This window comes from Lissotriton vulgaris, chromosome 2_1 (genome assembly GCF_964263255.1).
Source record: "Lissotriton vulgaris chromosome 2_1, aLisVul1.2, whole genome shotgun sequence".
Classification (NCBI taxonomy): domain Eukaryota; kingdom Metazoa; phylum Chordata; class Amphibia; order Caudata; family Salamandridae; genus Lissotriton; species Lissotriton vulgaris.
In genome coordinates, this window is record NC_141687.1 from 1,347,909,504 (window position 1) to 1,347,923,504 (window position 14,001).

A 14,001-nucleotide genomic window follows, 5' to 3' on the forward strand; every position below is an offset into this window, starting at 1 on the left:
AGCTATTCCTCGGTCAGTCATTCTGGTGATGGTGAACGTTGTGGCAGATTGGTAATGTGACCCCTTCCAGACTATCTGCAGGACCGACCAGTCGTATGTGATTCCCAGAAAAAATCATCTGATCCTACCTCCAACCAGGTGGTTGTGCACCAAGGGCACAGTAAAGGGGTGTGGAAGGTGGAGCTGTTGGGGGAGGTAGGGTCAGGAGGATGGGCAGTGCAAAATTGACTTGACTGCAGGTGAAGTAGTCGCCGCGGAACTGGTGTGCACCCTGCAGAGGCTGAATTGTCTGACAGTATGGGCTACAGCTGTCAAAAAAGGAAAGGTATGGCTGATGCAGCTGGCATGGAGGGGCAGATAAGCCCAGAGGGCACTCATTGGCCTTGTTCTCCAAGAACCCTTTAAGAGCAGAAGCAGTTTTATCCACAAACAGCCGAGTCCCATCAAAGGCCTTGTCCATTAGGGATGATCAGACATTGCCTGAGAATTGAGTAAAAAATAGCGGTCAGGCCACATTCATTAATTATAAGCCCTGGGGTGCCCACCCTTGGGGCCGTATTTAATAAGGAAAAGGGGTTTGCATGGACCCCTCTCCAGTAGCCATTAAAGGCCCAAGGGAGCCCACACCATGGGCCAAAAATCTTGGAAAAAATGGTTGGAGTCTCCAGGGCCTAATAAGGCTCGGGCGCGAGGTCCCCTTCCCTTTATTTTTAATTGTGGCTCAGGGGGATGGGGTCCCCAGGGCCTAATAAGTCTCAGAAAGGGTTAGCTACTTGCACGGGGCCGGGGAGCAATGCAGCCTGGCTAGCGAGTTGACAACACTATGTATGAAGGTGAACAAGTTATATTCATTTAAAGGTGAAACGTAAATAATTAATGAAAGGTATCACTATAACTTTGGAAGTTTTAAGGTTAGCATATAAGTTTTGTTTGTATAGAAACAATAAAGTTTTCCTAACTATAACCATGCTTTCACCTTTTTTTCATATTATATAAATATATATATGTTTGTATATACATATGCACACACACACACACAAACATGTGCACATTAATTTAGCACACACATACACGTAATCTGTTGCTAAATGAATGTGTAATTCAAATCAGAATGGTAAAGCAGTAACATTTACCATAATGTCTGCAAAAGAAACTTAAAAGAAGTTAACGCCTATGACAATGCAGTGATTTTGAAACTGACTCAACTTCTCCACATGGCATACCGCAGTGGTAAGGCAACATACATCCTTGAGGATTTCCATACGCCCTTCCAGAACCTAAGATTACCAATTTTTTAGGGGTTAACGGGTCCTTGAAACAAAACGGTGCAGTTCCTTATAAGAAATCATAAATGCAACAAAAGATGCATAGCAGAAACGTGTAAGTTTACCAAGGATTGTAAAATTAGGCCAATACAAGGATAAAACCTTTAACCTTAAAATGTAACCGCCTAACACTTGGCAACACCTTTTATCTAAAAGTGCTATCCTTGGGCTGTTTTTACTGGACAGCACTGGGACTGGTATCAGCAAATAAACATACCATCATCAATTCACACAGCACGTGGAGGAGTGTGGCTCACTGATTAGAGCGGCAGACCCTGATGCAGAAGTCTGGCCCGGGACCAGGGTTCAATTCCCGACGCAGCAGGGTCCTGAGCCCAAAAATTGTCCAAGGACTCGATAATTCTCGCCTCGGTGCCTACTCTAATCATGGGGTCCCACGCTGCAACTCTGGGCAATAGCTTGCTTAATCTCCACTACGGCGGCCCACCCGCTGCGGGATGCCTGGCTTTCACCTTGGGGATGCCCAGTAGGGGTTATCTCACAGGGAAAAAGCCAGGACGGGTTCCCAAGGCAAGCGCCTTGATGCCTTAGGGTGATACGTGCGCTAAATAAGTCGCAATACAATACATACACTTTAGATACTTGTTAAGGTTCTGACAGGAAACAAAAATCCATCAATGATGCGGTCTGGTGGGACCCAACACCAATGTAGAACAACAAAAAAAGGGTGTTACAAAGAGATACTCATTTGGTTGTTAGAGACAGAAAAGAAATCCCAAAAATTGTTCAGCGTTCCAAATAGCATATAGTAACTTGTACCATACCTCGGGCACTGCGCCCCCCTAAAGGTACCATCCTGTACCTTCTACTCCGCTTTCACGTGTTCAATAAATTCAGACTGGCTGCCACAGCACATTTTATCACACATACTATGGTCACATCCCAGCTTTACTAATGTCTAAACTCTATTCAATATGGACATACTACTTTATGAGAACACACATTCTTGCACAGTGCGTTTTATAGAGCTCAGTCCAGTGGGAAAATGTGCTTACCAGTTGGAGCGTTTCCTTCCACCGCAGCTCCACTTGCGCTGGAGTTATTGAAACTGAAGCTGGCCTCTTCAGGGACACCAGCAGCAGCAGTACCAGGCACCCCATGGGTATCGTCCATGCAATACTCCAGCAAGTCTTTGTGGTTAAGCAGATCAGCAATAACAGGCTTGCTGTAAGAGGCAGAAAGAAGATGAAAACAAGGAAAGGAAACAGCACATAATACAAATCATGCTGCTTTCTTTCTTAAGTCTGCATCACAGTACACAAATACTGCGTGGTAACTTGAATAGGTCATTTTAGTATATCAAATGTTTCTAGTTAAGTTATTTTTTATTTCTCTGGGGCGAAAGTCCCTTACGTTTGCCAAAACAGTTCTGCATCTGATCTCAGCTCAAAGTGGGCAATGCTGCAAAAACTGCAGCCCATCCATGAACTTGACAGCAAAACAGCAGAGACCTCCTCCAGAGTTTAACAATGCCCACAAGTTACCAAAATAATACCCTTATTATCAACACATTCCCTGTGTCAAGGCAGAGTAAGCCATGACCTCTGCATTGAACTTTAATGACTTGCTGCAGTGCAAACACAAAGGTACTTCCTTATAACAGACGGTTTGGAGGTTTTATTTGTAACAAACTCACACGCAGTCAGTTATTCTGCGCCTTCGTGGTTAGGCTCCTAAGAGTCTTATTGGTTTCCCGCTTAAGTGAAAAAAGCGGGCCTCAACAGACCGCATACGAAGTGAAACTCCGTATTGCACCACCCCAAAGCTTACAATGCCCCCACACGGGCCTCTTCAAGTAGTATCCCTACCCAAGATAACGGTACTTGAGGCGACGAGAATGCAGGTGTGTAAATATCCAACTGTCACTCGCGGGACCCTTCTAAATCAATACACGGCAATCAGCAAATGGATCTATCGTAGAAACAAATGGAAACTTCCAGAACAACTTGAAGTGTTCTTTTACAGTAACACTGATATTTACATGCCGTGCCTCGTCTTTACCACAATGCTGGTCGGTGCTTGACCAGAAAGCATGTAGGTTACTATTATAACTAGCGGAAAGCTTGCGTCATCGTCTGCTACTAAGCAAATTGCATGGATAAACTCACAGTACAGTGACGTGTCCTCTAACGAGGAGATCCAAGTGAAGCCAAAGGAGCCGCTCCTACAAGACTGTGCTGGTTAGTATGAAACAAATCTGAATTCAGCTTACTACCCATCTTGTAATGCTCTTCTTTGTACTTCTGTCCTAAGAGTCAGCCAATTGCAATCTGTGGGACGCTGAAGAGAGGGTAAAAAAGGCAAAATGGCCAATTCTATGAATGAGGGGTACAAGTTCGTCAATTTTTTGACTGCATCAATACAATGGCCCTCAAAGCCATGTCATGGATACAGTGGTTGTTGGCCTATACAAAACTTCCTGGTCAAAATTCACTTCCAGGGAAGGGCATGTTTAGTGCCATGTCTTTACCTTGACGTAACAATCCAGCAATCAACCATCTGCCACAGCAGTGCCTGTTGTAAACAGTGATAATGTCATCCAAGCGTCTGAAATGCCTTTCCTTCTGGAGTATGCATATGAAACTTCTTTCTGTGATCTTTTGGTCAGTACTCCGAGTTCCCTTATGTCTTTCCACCACTGTCAAAGCAGACTAGCGGAATTAGAAACTTCCCAGCTCCTGCCCATTCCGGACGACTACCTTTACTAAACAGTCCAGTCTTCAACTAACCTTGTGGGCCCCCTGTCTAAACTTAAAGGGGCATGTTTAAGGTAAAAGTGGTGTTTTCAATGCTGAATTTCCAGTGCCAATAAAGCATCATAGTTGCCTTAATACCTATGTGAAAGTTTTTGCCTAGAATCATTAATAATTACACGGAGTTTGACCAATGTTTTGCGAGCACCAGTGTTTCAAAATGCCACACCACAAGCGGAACTGAAATTTAATGGAGACTAGCGTGGCTAACAGTTTGTCTCTCTTTGCAGAATTACGTGTGGCGTCACAGATATAATCTTTAAGCCCACGAGACTGCTCCGAGTTAATTTAAAAATGTGGAAAGTGCATGTGGACATGTTCATGGATGTTCCCACAAAAAAGCCCTATTCTCATTATGTGGAACATTTTGTACACAAGCTGGGGAAACTTATATCTCCTCCATCTTCAGAGTTTGAAATGTGGAAAAATTGCACAAAGGGGAACTTTGTAGTCCTGGTTTGTGGGACACTGTCCTTCAAAAGATCGATCATAAGTGTCTCGTCCCCAGCCCCTAGCTTTAAATAAGTGCTTTTTATCAGCCTCTGCTAACACATATCACATGTGCCTAAAGAACAACGTACTTTCCTTCAGTAACGCTTTTTCTGGTGGATACAGTATCTGCCTGTGGATTCCTCACCTTGTGAATATCCCCTGCGCCAGCAACATTCGGAAACTTTTGTAGCTCTCCACGCCAACGAGGACGTAGACTACGTCACAGAGGCACGACTCCACTCGCGACCTCGCTGTCACTGGACCCATAAGAGAGCCTCGTCGGCGTGATGACGTCAGTTCCGCACTTTTTCCCGTGCCACCGAGGCACACAGATGAGCCGACATAAATAGGTACAGTATACACAGTACACAGAATTCAAACCAACACACAGTGTGAAATCAATGCAAAAAGCAAGAACAATTAAACATATCCATTGAAAGACACAATCATAAAATAAACACTTTGCAGGTATAGGAGTGGACAATGGGGAGGCGGGTGGGTCAGTGAGGAATCCACAGGCAGATACTGTATCCACCAGAAAAAGAGTTACCGAAGGTAAGTAACTTGTTCTTCTGATGGATACATCTGCCAGTGGATCCCTCACCTTGTGAATAGAATCCCACAGCAGTCCCCACTCCCGGAGGAGGGTGTCCACTCTTTTATACCAAGAAATCCTGTAGGACAGAGCGCGCAAAGTGGCCATCCCTCCTCAATTTGAAATCTAAGCAGTAATTCTTTGCAAAAGTGTGGAGGGAGGCCCAAGTTGCCGCTCTACAAATGTCCTCAACAGGAACACCTCTAGATAAGGCAGATGTAGAAGACTTACCTCTGGTAGAATGAGCTCTTAAATCCTCGGGAGGTTCCTTACCGGCCAAAGAGTAACAAATTTTGACGCACAAGACAATTCATCTGGAAAGTGTGCGCTTGTGCACAGCTCTGCCTTTTCTGCAGCTACCATAACCCACGAAGAGCTGGTCATCTACACGAAAGTCTTTAGTTCTGTCAAGGTAGAAGCTCACCGCCCTCTTTGGGTCCAAGCAGTGAAGCCGTTCCTCCTCCTTGGAAGGGTGAAGGGGAGGATAGAAGGTAGGAAGGGTAATGGACTGCCCCAGATGGAAAGGAGTTACTACCTTAGGCAGAAAAGCAGCCCTGGTCCTGAGAACCATTCTTTCAGCATAAATGGTCAAGAATAGGTGTTTCGAACTCAGAGCTTGACGCTCACTTACCCTCCTTGCGGAGGTAATAGCAACTAGGAAGACCATTTTAAAAGACAACAGTCTCACTTGAGCAAGGGCTCAAAGGGAGAACCCATCAAGTAGGTTAAGACAAGATTTAAGTCCCAATGAGGCACAATAAATGGAGTGGGCAGAAATGTGTTCGTAAGGCCCTAATAAAACTTAATACAATAGGTGATTTAAACAAAGACGACTGATCCGGCAAACAAAGGAATACCGACAAAGCCGACAAATAGCCTTTCACAGTAGCCACTGCAAAGCCCTGCTGTGCTAAAGAAAGAGCAAACTGAAGGATGTTGGATAAACAGGCCCTTAAGGGGTCAACAGACTTCTCTCCACACCATGAAACAAATTTGGACCACCTATAAGAATAGATTGACTTGGTGGAATGCCGCCTGGCCGAAAGAATAACATCGACCACGTCAGGCGAGAGAGAAAAAGAATTCAGGTTGCCCCGTTCAATTTCCAGGCATGAAGGTGTAAGCTCTGGAGGTGGGGGTGTAGAACCTGCCCCTGTGAGAGGAGATCTGCCCTGACAGGGAGACAGAGCGGAGGGCACGAGGAGAGGTGGAGAAGATCCATGTACCACACCTTTCTTGGCCAATCCGGGGCGATCAATATGACTTTGACCCGATCTTGTTAAATCTTCCCCAGAACCCGAGGAATCAAGGGTATGGGAGGAAACGCGTAAAGGAGTTGCGAGTTCCAACTCAATTGAAACGCACCCCCCATCGCTCCCTGCATCGGACACTGGAGACTGCAGAATGACAGGCAGTGAGCATTCTCGTGAGTGGCAAACAGGTCCACCTGAGGAGTTCCCCACGTCCGGAAGACGTGACGAACCACCTCCGGATGAAGCCTCCACTCGTGGTCGGCCGAGAACTGCTGACAAACTGTCTGCACGTACGTTCAGAATCCCGGCCAGATGATTTGCCATCAGACAAATCTGATGGTCCTGAACCCAGGACCAGAGACAGAGCCTCTCTGCAGACACAATGAGACTCCACTTCTCCCTGCTTGTTGACATACCACATCGCGGTAGTGTTGTCCGTCAGGACTTGAACCGACTGCCCGTGAAGGGAAGGGAGGAATGCCTTGAGCGCCAAACGTATCGCCCACAATTCTAGAAGGTTGATATGAAGCAACCTTTCTTCTGGAGACCAAAGACCCTAGATCTCCAGGTCCCCCAGATGACCACCCCACCCTAAGGTGGATGCATCCGTTATCACTGTGGCAACCTATGGAGGCAGATGGAAGGGCTTTCCCGGAGATAGATTGCTTTCCAAGCTCCACCTAGACAGATCCGCTGCAGCTTCTCTGGAGATCCTCACAGACTCCCCGAGATCTCCCTTGGGCTGATACCACTGCCTGCAAAGGCACCACTGGAGCGCCCTCATGTGCCAGTGAGCATGGTTGACCAACAGAATGCAGGAAACAAACAGACCGAGCAGGCGTAGGACGTTCAGGACTGTAACGACTGCTCCACTGTAAAATAAAGGAATAATTTCCTGAATGTCGAGAATCCTTTGAGGTGGAGGGAATGCTCGGCAGACAGTGTCCAGTACCACCCCTATAAACGGGTTGCGCTGAGAGGGCACCAGGTGAGACTCGGGCACGTTTATCGAAAAACCCAATTTGTACAACAGCTGGGTTGTCACTTGCAGATGATGACAAACCTTCTCTGGTGACTCTGCTTTGATCAGCCAGTCGTCCAGATAGGGGAAAACTGGAATCCCTGATCTTCTGTGATGGGCTGCCACCACTGCCATCACCTTGGTGAAGACTCGAGGTGCAGTAGAAAGTCCAAAAGGGAGGACCACAAACTGATAATGTTGCAACCCCACCAAGAAACGGAGATACTTCCTGTGCGACTTCAGGATCTGAAAATACGCGTCCTGCAAGTCACACCACCCAGTCCTCTTGCTGCAGCGCTTGAACCTGCGCTAGGGTGAGCATCTTGAACTTTTCTTGCTTCAGAAAAAGATTCAAGATCCTGAGATCCAGGATTGGACGTAACCTGCCATCCTTCTTGGGTATCAGGAAATACCGGAAGTAGCATCCCTGACCCCTTTCCTGCTCTGGAATCAAATCTATAGCACCTTTCTTCAACAAGGTTATGACATCCTCCTACAGTAAAAAAAGATGGTCCTCCGAGCAAAACCCTTGGCAAGGAGGATAATTTGGAGGGAATTCCCGAAAGGAAAGGGCATACCCATTCTCCACAAGATTGAGAACCCAAAGGTCTGTAGTGACCGATTCCCAATCTTGCAGAAAATGAGTAAGCCGACCTCCAACAGGACCAGCAGGATCCAGAATGGTGGATCTAGGGTTGCTTTGCTGTGGTAAGAGGGGGAGAGGTAGAGGAGGAGGGCTGACGACCTTGTGGGAGACCTCTGTTCCTGCCCCTATATGACTTACATTGGGTCTTCTGCTGCTGCTGCTGAGGCTGTTTGTAGGTCCGAAAGGACAACCTTCCAAAGCCCCTGAACTTCCTATAAGAAGAACCTCTAGACTGGCTGCAGACCCAGGGACTTAGCTGTAGCCTTGCTCTCTTTAAATCTCTCCAAAGCTGCATCTGCCTTCTTTCCAAAGAGTCCTGCACCATCAAAGGGGAGGTCCAAAAGAGTTGCTTGGACATCTTGAGAAAATTCCGAAGATTTAAGCCAGGCACTCCTCCTAGATGCAACAGAAGATCCCATTATCCTAGCTACAGAGCCCGCTGCATCAAGGCCACTCTGGATCACCTGTCTTGCAGACGCCTGTGTGTCAGACAACACCTCAAAGTTCTTTCTGCCCTCCTCTGATAACTTTGGAGCCAGCTGCTTATCAGAATCCATTAAGGCATGAATTTACCTGCCCAAGAGGCAAATAGCATTGGTGGACTTAAGTGCCATGGAAGCAGATGAAAATACCTTCTTTGGAGACTGATCCAGTCTCTTAGATTCTCGGTCTCCCAGAATCTGTAGAAAAGCTCCAGTTGACTTCTTTGAGCAGGCGGCTTGAATAACCAAACTCTCAGGTGCCGGAGGAGAGGATAAAAACTCCGGATCTCCTGGAGCCGTCCTACATCTTCTGGCAACTGACCTCGAAACTGCAGGAGTCGAAAAGGGTTTTTGCCAAACTCCCAGAATTGGCTCAGTGATGGCTTCATTAAATGGAAGTAAAGGTTCAACAACTGCAGAAGGAGAATGAAGCACTTCTGTCAGAATATTAGATTTAAATTCTGTAGTCGAGAGTTGCAAATCCAAAAGATCAGCCGCCTTACGAATAACAGTGTGGTAAGGAACCACATCTTTGGAAGGAACATCTGAAGGAGGAGACAGTTGCCATTCTGGTGTAAGTTCCAAACAACTTGCCTCTAAGGTCTTCAAAAAAGTCTTCTGACTCATGAAAATCTCCTTCTTCCATCTCATCCTCCCTATAATGCTGCTCCTCCAGCAATCTTTGTGCCTCCCGTCTGGACCTTATCTTCGGGTCCAACGGAGTCGTACACAGATCCAACAGAGTCGGAACCGGCGTCAAACTCTGATCCAGGGGCACAATCAAAGTCGACCGATGTTGAGCTGACGGCGCTGGAGATGGAGGAATCTACGTCGGCGCAGACGTTCTCGGCGCCGAGAAATGGCAAGATGGAGCCGAAGGCATAAATGGCACGAAGGGAGCTGGAGAGTATGCTTGAGGAACTCCCAAATTGAATGCCATGGGACACGAAGGTGCACCAGAGGGATACATTGCCCTCGCAAAGACACCGTCGGGTCTTGTCCTGGACCAGGAAAAGGAGTGTACTCGCCTGGAATGTGCTCAGGCTTGGGCATCACCAGACTCTGGCCTGCCTGCACCGACGGTGGATCCACCGGAGTCGTTGGCCTTTCAGGTACTGGTACCTCTTCTACTGGAGCCAGAGAATGCTCCGAAGATGGAGAAAGATTCGGCGCCGGTGAAGCCATAGGAGAAAATACTCTCACCGGGGAAGGAGAAAAAGAGACATAGTCCTTCCGATGAACCTTCGAAGCAGACGACCGAGCTTCCTCTTTATCCGAACTGTGTTGAGAACCATGCCTCTTCTTTTTCTTATGCTACTTGGATTTAGAAGCATGACCCGACGTAGACTTCGAGCCCGATCTCGACGTGGCCTTCGATCTCCTTCGACCCCTCTTTTCTTTACGCATCTTCCCTTTCTTTCTGAGCCTTCTGGTTCATTTCCCTGCAGGAAGAACACTCCTCGACGTCATGGTCCGATGAAAGACACCATACGCAATCGTCATGAGGGTCTGTTATGGAGATATGTCCTCCGCACTCCCTGCAAGGCTTGAATCCTGATTTTCTCGACGACATCCTCGAAAGAAGTAAGAGATAGAACAAGATACAATCTGGAAAATACAAAGTAACAAGCTACTGAGAGTCCCAAAAACCATTGGAGTCGGCGGTGCGGAAAAAAGGGAGCGGACGTCATCACGCCAACGAGGCTCTTATGGGTCCAGTGACGTAGGCGAGGTCGCGAGCAGAGTCGTGCCTCTGAAGTTGTCTTCGTCCTCGTGGAGAGCTAAAAAAGTTTTCGAATGTTGCTGGCACAGGGGAAATTGACAAGATGAGGAATCCACTGGCAGATGTATCCATCAGAAACCTCGGGGCACACAAAAGTCTGAAGGTGGCCTTTCGAGGTTGAGATCAAATAGAGCTCTCGAATACACTTACAATCGTCGTCATATATGACACTTCACTGTAGCTAAGATTACAGATATGAGAGCTCTTAAGTGAGAGTAGCCAAAGGTGTAGCATGCAAAATGGTCACAAAGGTAAAAGGTATGCCAATATAGATAGAACCATGGCAATGTGTTCTATGTGTCACAGAATGAATAACCGACAGAGTTAGAGCCGCAAAAGATATGAAAGTCCGAAAAAATGCTAGGCCACGAGGGGTTTAAAAAGCAGGATATTTTAAAATAAACTGTCCTGTCTATTGGAAAGATGGATGTAAAACAGATTCAGCAGTCACTTGCCCACAAATCAACATTTTTTGCTTCAGGGCTGATCTGTTGTAAGAACTTTAATGCTAACAAAAATTAAAAAAAGGTCATCTTTACCTTCTTATTCATGAACGTCTTATTTTCACAACCACATTACAGTTTGTTTACCATAAACGTCAGTAAAAATAAATCTTGGCTCCAGAAACGAGTTTGGCTGGATTTACCTTGATCGGCCACGAGTCGGTCACATTCCCTCTGGCGTTGCATGCTAGATTAATTTAGTAGGTCTGAGGCATATGACTGAATCCTAACACTCTACTACCCAAAGGTGTTTAGGTGCGAAAGCTCTGGGAAACAGTTCACCGATCATCACAAAAATGCAGGATATTTAAGTATTAAGAAGCCAGGTTTTAAGAGCTTTACGGAAAAAGGGCATCCAGTTCCAGAGTTTAGCCTTCTATTATTCAGAGCTAGATAAAACCTGTGCCATTCCAATTTGATTTTTTGAATCTGTGAACTACAAGGTTGCGAGCTGAGAGAGATCTACTAGTGGTGTACCATTATAACCGTTGTTTAGGATACTTACATCCCACATCATGCAGTGCCTTGAAGCGAAGCAGAGGGCCTTGAAGGCTATCCCCTTTTTAATGGGCAATCAGCTAAACTGGGAAAGTCCCTGGGATATGGATTGAAAACTGATCCTTCCCAGGAGTAATCAAGCAGTCACATTCTTAAGAATTCACAATTTTTGTAAGAATCTTTTCTGGATGTTCGTAAATAAAGTCTCACAATAATCTATTTTGGCAATAATGATAGTGGAGGCTAAATTTTTACGTAGATCGGATGGAAGGAAGGGAAGCAATTACCAGGAGTATTCGAGCAGTCCCACTCTTCACAATTTGAAATTTTTGTAAGAATCTTATCTGGATGTTAGTAAATAAAGCATTACAATAATCTATTTTGGCACTAATAATAGTGAAAACTAAATTTTTACGTAGATTGGATGGCATCAAGGGAAGGATTTTCTGATCGTTGTTTGCATGAAAAAAGGATGAAGATTTGATAGCGTTGAAGTGACTGGCAAAAGAAAGATTGTTATCAAAGAGAACCCCTAAGTTCTTGGCCTTGGATACAGGGGAGGGGAGTGCACCAAAAGACTGTGGCCACCACCAGGGAGACAAAAATGATGCGTTTCAGCCAAACAGAAGCACTTAGGTCTTACACAAATTCAGCTTGAGAAAATTGTGGGAGATCCAGATCCCTATCTGGAGCATGCATTCATGGAATTTGAAAGCGGTGTCATCAGGATTGCTGGCCCCTGACACCACAATCTGGGGGTCATCAGCTTAGGACACTACTGCAAAACCAAATGATTTATTCAGTTTGGCCAAGGGGATGATGTATAGATTAAAGAGAGCATGACTAAAAAATGGGTCCCAAGGGACTCCCGACATGGTAGAGAGAATGAGGGGGAGTTGAACTTGTCCATGACCATGAACAGCTAGGGATCTAAAAGAATTTCAGGAGCTGAAGCCCTCTTGTCCCGGATTCCTAGAGTAGAAAGGCTGATGATAAGCAGTGGGTGGTTAACCATGTCAAATGCTGCCGAGCGGTCTAATAAAATTAGGGGAGCATTTCCGCCAGCGTCTATGGTTTATGGTCTATGAAGCAGTGATTATGGCTAGTTTGGTACTGTGTTGGCTTCTAAAGCCAAATTGGGTATCATTCAGAAGTCCATTGTCGCTGATGAAAGCAGAGAGTGATTCAAGTTAATAACCTTTTATACAATCTTTGCCAGGATCGGAAGATGAGAAATAGGGCGAGTTATTGGGATCGATTGCGTCCGGGTTTTTTTTGTAGTTTTTTTTTTTAAAGTGGGATAATGGAAGTTCTTTTCCACTCTTTTGAAAAGTAACCAGCCTCAAACATTAAATTAAAAAATATCTGAGATGACATCAGGTGCAAGGTGAAGAATTCAAGGAGGGCAGGAATTAAAAGGAGATCCAGACTTAAGCTGATTGAGAAGGGACTGAACAAAGGTTTTAGATAGGGATGACAAAGAAGTAAGGATGGTATTGTCTAAGGAGGCCATCTCTTCATGCACGCTGGCAAGGGAGAATGTGTTGCTTTTCGGTCGGACAATATGGTTTAAAGATAAATTTCAGTCATTTAGAATAGAAATCGAGTGGAGGAATCGAGGAGAGCAAGTTGTAAATAATCTCAACTTTGTTCTTGAAGAGAGAGGCAAAGGAATTAAAGAAAGCCTGATTGCAGGTATTATTTTTAGCATCCAGAACCTTGGTCAGTTCCTTTACAACGTCAAATAGTTCCTTAGAAGAGTTTAGGGAAGCTTATATTTTAGTTTTGAAATAACTATTTTCCTTTTACAATCATATCCTTATATGCTGAAATGGCCAGTTTGCAAGAATCTTTGTCTAAAAAGTTATAAATGATGCGCCATTTCCTTTCCAGTCTACAACAGGCTTGGTTATGTGACCTGGGATGGGTGACATTCACTCCTCTGTCAAACATATACCTGAAACCATGCCTCCAGACCACTACTCTGAGTATGCCATTGGGTTAATAACCGGAAAGAAACACACGTCACGAAGTTGAAACTACGGTACACATGTGACCAATTTAAAGTCAGAATTACTGTACCATCGATTTCTCCATACTTTCTTTAGGGTTAGAGTTTATAACAAACAATCAGAGGAAAATATTTTTAGTTTTCTAAATATTTTATATAGGATTCAGTGTATTGTGAGGCAGTACCAACATATGTTTTACATGACTTACAGCAAACACAGTAGCCAAAGCCAATAAAATATTTATGTAGGCTTTGTGCCTTTTAAGGAAAGAATTTGTAATAGCGTGTGTATCTGTTTTGCAGACCTTAGGAGAGCTAGTGTTTATAGACTCACAAACTGAAATCCAGGTAAAGGATCCAGGCAACTGAAATCCAGGTAAAGGATTTTGGTATTCGAATAATATGTGGGAAAGAGCCACAATTCAGTGGCTACTCCTACACAAATACTCCAAATATTGTGTCCTGAACTGTACAATCTTGAAATATATTTTCCATAATTGATCAAATATAGCACTTAAAGTTTACTTGGCAATCCTTTGCAAGATTGGGTACAGTACCAAAAAGGAAGATTATCTTTTAATCAAGTCATGAACAATCTCTTTAAAATAAATGTGCTCT

At 45.0% G+C, this 14,001-nt stretch overlaps 1 protein-coding gene across 1 annotated transcript in view; it reads right to left on the reverse strand.

Moving 5' to 3' along the window:
* EPB41L5 (erythrocyte membrane protein band 4.1 like 5) overlaps positions 1-14,001 on the reverse strand; it is a 1,452,967-nt gene that overhangs the window by 575,138 nt on the left and 863,828 nt on the right. Inside the window, exon 17 of the mRNA XM_086957110.1 lies at positions 2,342-2,511. Coding sequence (XP_086813236.1) covers positions 2,342-2,511 — 170 coding nt within the window. The remainder of the gene's footprint in view (positions 1-2,341; positions 2,512-14,001) is intronic.